The following is an 8987-nucleotide window of genomic DNA, read 5'->3' on the forward strand; positions in this document are numbered from 1 at the left end:
TCTGCTAATTATAGTTTGAAATCTCTCAAGCGAACATCTCTAAAATTTACATGCTAATTCGATTAAATCATAATTCACTTAGTGCCTGAAAATACTGTCAGGTTAGTGTCTCTCTCCATGCTAGGTGTGACTCAGCAGTCCAGTACCACCAATGATGGAAGTTCCTATCATAAAGAGCATTTGTATTCAGATGCTGATCCCTTCATGTTTGCCAAGAAGGTTCTGCTTGCTGTGACTTGCCTTTCCCATTTTCTTTCCAGAGTGGATTTGATTATTGTATCTTTCTGATTCTGTCATATCGTTTTGGTGGGAGTTCTTTTTGTAGGTTGATTAAATGGTGACATTTCACCCTCACAGTAAAGAGCTCTATTTAGAAGGCACAACCCCAGACGTGCTTCTGCTGTGCCCTCCTCAACTTAATTGAAGTTGCTTATAAATGTCCTTGTTCAGTCTCTGGTGCCCCAGAACAGCCTTTTGTGGAGGGTGCAATGTTCTATGCTCTGTCTTGCAATTGATCAATCAATGAAAATGATTTTGGTGTGGCTTCTTGTCTTTTTGTCTTGTCGGCTTCCTTCTGTCTTTCAGTTATTGGCTAAGTAAACTGTATGTTTTTGTTTTTGTTTTTGCTTTTGCTTTTAAAAAAAATAATGCTATCCTAATAAATTGTAGGCATTGCAGACTTTTGGTAAAGGTAAGTTTTATCTGTGCCATCCATTTTCCTGTGTTATGACCTCAACGTCTTCAATTGCTTAGCACTTTTATAGATGCTGACTTTTTGAGAAACTAGGCTTTCATACACACAGAGGGCTTCAAGAAACTCAGGTTTTGTCAGCAAAAATGCTAGGCTTCCTCATCACTATGAACAGGTAAACTCTGTAAATACTCACTGAATAGACTGGTTAAAAAATCCTGAACTTTCATCATCAACTTGGTTTGGACAGAGGCAAATTAGTGTTCTCCTTCTCACTAGCTTCTGATTATGTTGGATCATTGTGTGCTTCGGATTGTGGAAAGCAGAACTTAAAACAAAAACCCCAAACAAAACCTGTGGGTCATCTTTGCTGTTGAGTCCTTCAGACCTTCATGCAAATCCTCGATGACAGAATCTCTTGTTTATTTCTGAAATAAAATTGATAGCCATATTTGTTTCCATTTGTTGGGTGGGTGATGGTAGCTTGGTAAATCTTTTGCCACCAAAGAAGGAAAGAATATGGGTTTTGTTCTGGCTTTTTGAAGGAGGAGCTCTCTGCAATTATATCCTCCACCGTCAATGAAGGTCCTAGTGTGGCTCTTGCCAGCTGAGGTGTTGAGTCCAAAACTGCACCATTCAGTCAGTGCTGTGGTAAGCGTTGGCCAAAATAGGATTTGATAGTGACGCTAGTTGCCACTACAATAAAAGCCGGGTCAATTGGATTAGGACCAGAGCTCAGATCTGTCTAGTAGGGAGTGCCTGAGGGAAATGAGTATTACACTACATACTGTATTTGTCAGATGGCTTTAAGTAGATAAATAGACACATAGGAAGCCTTCTACCTGTAAAATGCCGTGATAAACTTAGGTATAAGCTGCTTCAGAAGTGCTGTGTATTGCTCTTTGCTCCAGGACTGGCAGATGTCAATGTATCAATGGTTAATTAACATAAACCTCTCAGCTACGGAATTTGGAGGTACATAACATCTAGTACAGAGTGTATCTTCTGGAGATAAATCCAGCTCTGGCTCTGTTGATGAAATGGTTAGCCACGTGTGGCCTTTTCTTGTAAGTGACAGATCCAATAGCCTTACTAGCAGGATGCTTTTGAGTTACTACTCAGAATCCAAGGAATTTACATATATGGTTCTGCAAGATACAATGGATATTAAAGCTGTCACTTTCTGTAGCACAGATCAGGGAAACACTGGCACAGGGCAGAGAATGGGCTGAAGCTGGCAGATATCAGAAAGGACCATTTGAGGAAAAAGTAATCTGATCCTGGCTGTGTTAATAAATTGTATATGTGAGCATCAGTTTAATGTGGCTTCTCTTCTTCACATGTTTTCATGCCCATCTTCTAAAGGCTCACTCAGTTACATGGGTCAAGAGTCTCTAATTACTTCTACTTGTGGCAAATTTCCTTTATAAAAATGTTTTATTCTCTTTCATTGATGACTACTATAGGAAACACTCTATTAAATGTTAGACAGATTTCTCAAAAGATACAGGGACTGATCTTTCAGAGGTGCTACAGACCAGTAGCTCCCATTTTGAGTCAGTGGGAACTATAAATGTCCAGTACCTCTGAAAACCAGGTCCAAGTTTTTTGGATTAAATTGGCATAATAATCTGGTCTGTATCTTCTGAATGATTTGGAAATCCTAGTTCAGTGTGGCCCAAGGAATGGAATGTAGATACCTGGATTGCAAGATGTTGTGACCACAGATTTAATACAACTAAATAAGTTTCTATATTCAGAAGTTGTTTCCTCCAGGTATTACTGCTACTTGTAAGCCCAAAAGTTTCTTTCAGCTGGAATTTAATGCAACAGGAAGTTGTAAAACAGAGTTCTGCTAGTGGAAAACTGCTGTGGCTCTGTCCTCCATATACCTTACTAGGACTAACAAGATGACCCAATGCAGCGTCGTAACTGGGTATTTTAGCACCCCGGGTGAGCAAACATACTTGCGTCCTTCCCGTTTTTCCGCCCCATTTTCCCGTCCCTGTGGCTTTGCGCCCTGGGCAGCTGCGCCACTCACCCCGCCCTGGCTATGGCCCAATAGGAGTGAACGCTTTCCTATCAATAGACCTAGCCAAATGCTGACCATGTGGGGGACCATTCCTTAACAATGAACAGAAAGCTGCAATACAAGATATCTACAGATTGGGACTGAACTCCAGGTTCGCTTAAGGTTCCTATGACACCCTGCTCCCTGGATTAGTTATTCTGCAAGTGACGTTTCCTCTGTGGTTCTTTTCTGTCTGAGTGGAGACATTTTTGCAGGAGTTAGTTTCTTTGTATATTTTTTTCCCCACCTTTCACTCCTTCTTCAGTCTCATCTGTCTGATGAAATGACGCCACGTGGCTAGATGCAGCATCTCCTTTGCTGGAGGTATTTAGTGCATTGGACAGATGGGATGAAGGGACCTACAAGTGGCTACAGATGTGAAAAAATGTACATTTTTCATTCTCATTAGTTTCTTCAAGATTTTAATAGTACATTTGACAGTGACGATGATTCCAGTGTACTAATAAGTCTGCCAGCAGGAGACTATCGTCCGTCACTTTTGTTGATGGACATGATTGTAGCCTAACTTGTTAAATCCTTTTTTGTTGTTTTTGTTATTATCAGTCATCATCACAGTGTTCTTTCTACCATCATTCCTTTCTTTTGGGGACCAATTTTGTCACCCAAATTGTGTGCAAAGGACCGATTCTGCCACCTGTACTCCCGCTCCTTAGTACCTCATTCCACAAGTAGTCTGGTTAGTTTCAATGGGATTACTTCTGTGTAAAAGTATTACTAAATAGGAGTCAAATTGGCAGTATACAACCCATTGCAAACAATTTAATTCTACAGATTGTGTTAAGTACTCCCTAGTATGTGGGGGGGAAATCCACTTGCCTTCAACAGCTTCCATTTTTAAAATTGATCTAGTGGGCTGAGGCCAAACCAATTTAATCTTAAATATTTGACATGAGAATTGCTTGTCTTCTTAATATATTTATTTGTCTGAGATGCATGTACAGTGACTAAGATCATGTAGCATCAGTTCTGGCCATTCACAAGTCTTTGTAAAGTAAACCATGTTGGGTGTCTCAGGAGGATAAAGCGCTTAGTGTCCAAATTAAGACACAGCATCATGGGATATTAACTTAAATCACACAAGCACATAAATTATTGGTTGATACTACACATTAAGAATAAAAATTGGTAGGACTGTTTCAGTGTCAACTTGGAGAGAGAATTTCCACTCTATTTTTAGTGTGTTAAAATTTCATTTTGTAAAATTCTATGATTCAGGGGATGTTACTCCAAACATCTGCAAACCACTTGTGAACAATAGTTAGTTCTGCTGCAACATGCTATATTAGAGGCAAATTCTCTGCTTTTATGTACTAACATTGCAGGGTAACTTGAAAATAATCTTTTAGCACTTGTGCTATGGACTGTCACATAAACAACTAAATACAGTATTTGTCAAAACTGGAAAATGTTCTGAGCTAGTCTGCTAAACACTTGAATGTGTTGTTTTTCACTCCGTCCAACTTAGCTGACACCTTGAATTTCCTGCGTGGAGTTTCTACCTCATGCATGCTTTTGCTGGGGATTGGCTTGGCCTGAGAGAGCCCAACGGCAGGCTACCTGGCTCCAGCCAACACCCATCACAGCTTATCTCCAGAACTCCTTCCTCACTCGTAAATTTGGCTGTTTCATCTGTCATACCTACATCTTCTAAGGCTTTTTCTACACAAATGCAGTAAGTGCAAAACAAAAACTCTGGTGGAAACCTTAATTTCACATTTTTCATTGGAGATCTTGTTTTTCATGGCAAATAGTCCATTTTGTCTGCCATGAAAAAGTGCTAATGAGAATAATAGAGCAGTATTGATTAACTACTCAAGGTACCTAGATGCCACTCTGATGGGTGTACTAGAAATGCCTAATTGGCCACTTGTCTCTGGCATACTCTTAGAATGGGAACTTTCTATGGAATAATGCTTATCCACATTTTTAAAGTCACTTTAAGAGGGGAAGGGCTGTCAAGGAGCCAATTATGACTCCATGGTTTTCTGCCTATCCCTTGGGACCACTCCCACTGCTGTCCCTGACAAGTCCCTGTGTCAAGGGTGGGGGAGAGGGAGTTGTAGGAGCCAGTGATGCCAACTCTATTTGGTGGAAATCCCCCACGTTGAAGGGATTTCAAGTTAGGTGTTTGTGTTAAATCTCTGCTTCCTTTTGTGCTGCCAGTGCGGGGCAAATGCAGAACAGCTGCCTCTGAACGTGCCAAGTGGCTGAGTGACAGTAGAGCTATTTGAGAGTTGGCGGCCGCCCTTGGGCCAGTTTCATCAAATCTGCAAAAACTTTAAGTGACTGCTTTGCAATCTAGAATCCTGTCTTGACATGTAATTTACACCTCGAATGCTGCATGTGGGAAGAGCTTTTTATTATATGTATCATTTTATTACTTTCCCTTTTACCATTATTTCTTTAAGCTGATTCTGCACTATTGTTTTAAGTTAGGTCATTAAGTATTTAATATTTTAATCTTAGTTCTGTTCTGGAGATTCACGTATGGGCCGTCTTAATTATTTAAACATGTTTCTTTCCTTGATACATCTTAAAGGTTCCTTGTACACTTAATCATATTGTTAATTAAATTTCTCTTAGTCTGAGAAAGTCTCTTTAGTATGAATCTAAGTACCTATCTTCAGAGAATCACTTTATGTAACTAGTTCTCTGAATGTCAAAATATCACTGGACAAATACTGGTTGTCAAGTATACCTTGGAAAATGTGCACGCTGCTGCTGCATAGTGCGTTGGTTGAAAAGGACCAAATGGAGATTATTTTGGGGGTGGAGAGAGTGTTCATACAGATTATATGCCTCAAGGTATACAGGGTGCAGCCCTGATTATTGTTGCACCGGAAGGCTTTAAGCTGAATGTAACTCTTTAGCTGTTTGTTGTGGGTATCTTTTTACCCTGGGTAACATCTCGTCCTTTCTGACAATGAATTTGAGCACCCAAATCTTAAATCTAGATTATACTATCACAGTCCACAATGCCTTCGGAAAAGTCTAAGTGAAAGTAAGTAACTCATGTTTTCATTTCTCTTGTAGGAATAGTCTCCAGTAGAGCTGACTGAAATTAAAAATAATTTTTTCATCCAAAAAATTACATTTTTCCAAAACCAAACTTTTTTCATGGGAAAACATTCTGTGCATTTTTCCCCCATATTTAAAAACAAACTTACAAAAATGTTTAACTTTCAGTAACATTTTGATAAATATTTTGAAAACATTGAAAAACTTCAAAATGAGTCTTTTTTTTTTTTTTTTTTTTTTTTGAACCCTTTGGAATTTAAACAACTTAAACCTATACTTTTTTCCCCACAGAGTTTTAATTTTTCTTTCAGCCCTTGTCTCCCAGATAAGAGAGAGAGAGAATATTTACCTCAATATCAGCTGTTGGATGTTTATAGAATCCTAGAAATGTAGGGCTGGAAGGGACCTTGAGAAGCCATCAAATCCAGCCCCTTGTGCTGAGGCAGGACCAAGTAAAGCTAGACCATCCCTGACAAGTGTTTGTCAAACCTGTTTTGAAAAAGACCAATAATGGAGATTCCACAACCTCCCTTGGAAACATATTCCAGTACTTAACTGTTCTTATAATTGGAAAGCTTTTCCTAATATATAACCTAAATCTCACTTGCTGCAGGTTATAAACCCCATTACTTGTCCTACCTTCAGTGGACAGAGAATAATTGATCACTGTCTTCTTTATAATAGCCCTTAACATATTTGAAGACTGTTTATCAGGTTCCCCCTCAGTTGTCTTTTCTCAAGACTAAATGTGTCCAGGTTTTTTTTAACCTTTTTTCACAGGTCAGGTTTTTGAAATGGTTTTTATAAGTTTTGTTGCTCTCCTCTGGACTGTTTCCAGTATACTCACACCTTTCCAGGATTGGTCACAGTATTCCCGCTGAGGCCTCACCAGTGGCGAGTAGAGCAGGACAACTACCTCTCATGTCTTACATATGACATCCCTGTTAATACACCCCAGAATGATATTAACCTCAATAGCAAGAGGAACTCAAGTGAAATTAGCGGTCGGTCTTACTGAAATAGCTATAAAAGATTGTAGGTTCAGTTGTCTTGAGGTTTTTCTTCAACAAACTCAAGTAGTAATTCTTAAACTCTAATACAATTTGAATTCAAGGCAATAAATACTAAGTTATGTATTTTGTTTGCATGTGCTATTTTTTTTTCTTGTAATAAAAGTCTTGATCCAAGATAATGAAGGTAAGGTTTTAGTCTCCCATTAAACATGTCTCTTCTGCTTCTCTGAAAGAAGTGAGCCTATTAAAATGAAAATACAATCTGCTTTTTCCATAACTGTGATCATTCAATTGCAAAATAAAATGGCACAGACAAATTATCTTGAAATGACTTTATTTCTGACAAGCTGTTGCTTCCTAATCTGTTCCAGGAGAGAACTTTGACCAGAGCCCCTTAAGAAGAACTTTCAAGTCCAAAGTTCTGGCACACTATCCTCAGAATATAGAGTGGAACCCCTTTGATCAAGATGCAGTGAACATGGTATGTATGCTGACTTTCTTCATAACCTCTTTGTTTCTTGATGACTATACTTAAGTCTGGAACAGCGCTCTCATTTATTAAAGCAGCACGCATAATATGGAGAATGCTGGCCAACAAAGAATTTGAGAAGTAACTTGCTAAAGATGCAAAAACTAATAGTCAGAATTTTTTTTAAGTACTTCAGAAGTAGGAATCCTGCCAAACAGGCAGTGGGGCCAGTAGCAGTAGCATAGCTAGGGTGGGGAGCAGGGGGAGCGGCAATCTGGAGACTGGTGAGCCTAACTTCAATACCGGGCAAATTGGTAGAAACTGTAATAAAGAACAAAATTATCAGACACCTAAATGAACACGATTTGTTGGGGAAGAGTCAACACTGCTTTTGTAAAGGGAAATCATGCCTCACCAATCTATTAGGATTCTTCAAGGGGGTCAACAAATATGGGTGATAGCATACTTGGATTTTTGGAAAGCCTTTGACAAGGACCCTCACCAAAGGCTTCTAAGAAAACTAAGTAGTCATGGGATAACAGGGAATGTCTTCTCATGGATCAGTAACAGGTTAAAAGAGAAAACAAAGGGAATAAGTGGTCAGATTTCACAATGGAAAAAGGTAAATGCTAGGGTCCCCCAAAGATCTGTACTGGGACCAGTGCTGTCCAACCTGATCATAAATGATCTGGAAAAGGGATAGACCTTGAAGTGGCAAAGTTTATAGATGATACAGTTATTCAAGATAGTTAAGTCCAAAGCTGACTGCAAAGAGTTATAAAGGAATCTCACAAAACTTGGTGACTGGGCAACAAAATGGCAGATGAAATTCAACATTGATAAGTGCAAAGTAATGCACATGGGGGGGAAAAATAGTCCCAACTATATATACAAAATAGTGGGGTCTATATTAACTGTTACCACTCAAAAAATAGATCTTGGAGTCATCGTGGCTAGTTCTCTGGAAACTTCAGCTCAATGTGCTGCCTCAAAATAGCGAACAGAATGTTTGGAATCATTAGGAAAGGGATAGAAATAAGACTCTGAATTCAACATTCAAAGTTGACCACTTTTTTTCCCTGAGACTACCTAAAAGATTAAGAGGGATCATTGAAAATTCCCCAAATAATTTGGTACGCTAAGGATTTCTCCACGGTGATCAAAGCTCTGTAAGATGCTATTGGTAAAGCCTTCATATAGAAATAGGCTTTGATAAGAACTAGGAGTTTGTTTTTATTTGAAGTAAGCTTTCTTGTGAAAAGATGTGTCCTGTTTTAAAAATACAAAAATGTTACTAGGGTGTAGGGTAGCAGAAAATGGCTGCAACTAGGGCTTTCTGAGGCTGAATATTTGAAGGGCAGAATCGTGAAGCAGTATCCTGCAGAGATGTGTCTAACTCTTTTATTGTTGCTTACTGGTATTGGTTGTGCCTGCTAAAGTCAGGGCCGGCTTCAGGGTTTTGGCCGCCCCAAGCAGACAAAACCAAAACCAAAAAAAAAAAAAAAGCCGCGATCGCGATCTGCGGCTGCAATTCGGCGGGAGGTCCTTCACTCCCAGGCGGAGTGAGGGACCGTCTGCCGAATTGCCGCCGAATACCTGGAACTGCCGCCCCTGTCCTAAACGGCCACCCCAAGCACCTGCTTGAGAAGCTGGTGCCTGGAGCCGGCCCTGGCTAAAGTTAAGCTTCTGGAATGCTACTAGTAG

At 39.5% G+C, this 8987-nt stretch overlaps 1 protein-coding gene across 3 annotated transcripts in view; it reads left to right on the top strand.

Annotated features, from left to right (window-relative positions):
• Window positions 1-8987, top strand: part of DENND5B (DENN domain containing 5B) — a 177670-nt gene that overhangs the window by 85658 nt on the left and 83025 nt on the right. For 2 of the 3 annotated variants that reach the window (XM_024202591.3, XM_024202593.3), the window contains one exon: window positions 7186-7295. In XM_024202591.3, coding sequence (XP_024058359.1) covers window positions 7186-7295 — 110 coding nt within the window. Of the gene's footprint in view, window positions 1-4277; window positions 4456-7185; window positions 7296-8987 lie in introns of those variants that run through there. The other variant, XM_024202594.2, reaches the window with a different exon arrangement.

Source organism: Terrapene carolina, unplaced genomic scaffold (genome assembly GCF_002925995.2).
Source record: "Terrapene carolina triunguis isolate 2854851 unplaced genomic scaffold, T_m_triunguis-2.0 Scaffold247, whole genome shotgun sequence".
In the NCBI taxonomy this organism is placed as follows: Eukaryota; Metazoa; Chordata; order Testudines; family Emydidae; genus Terrapene; species Terrapene triunguis.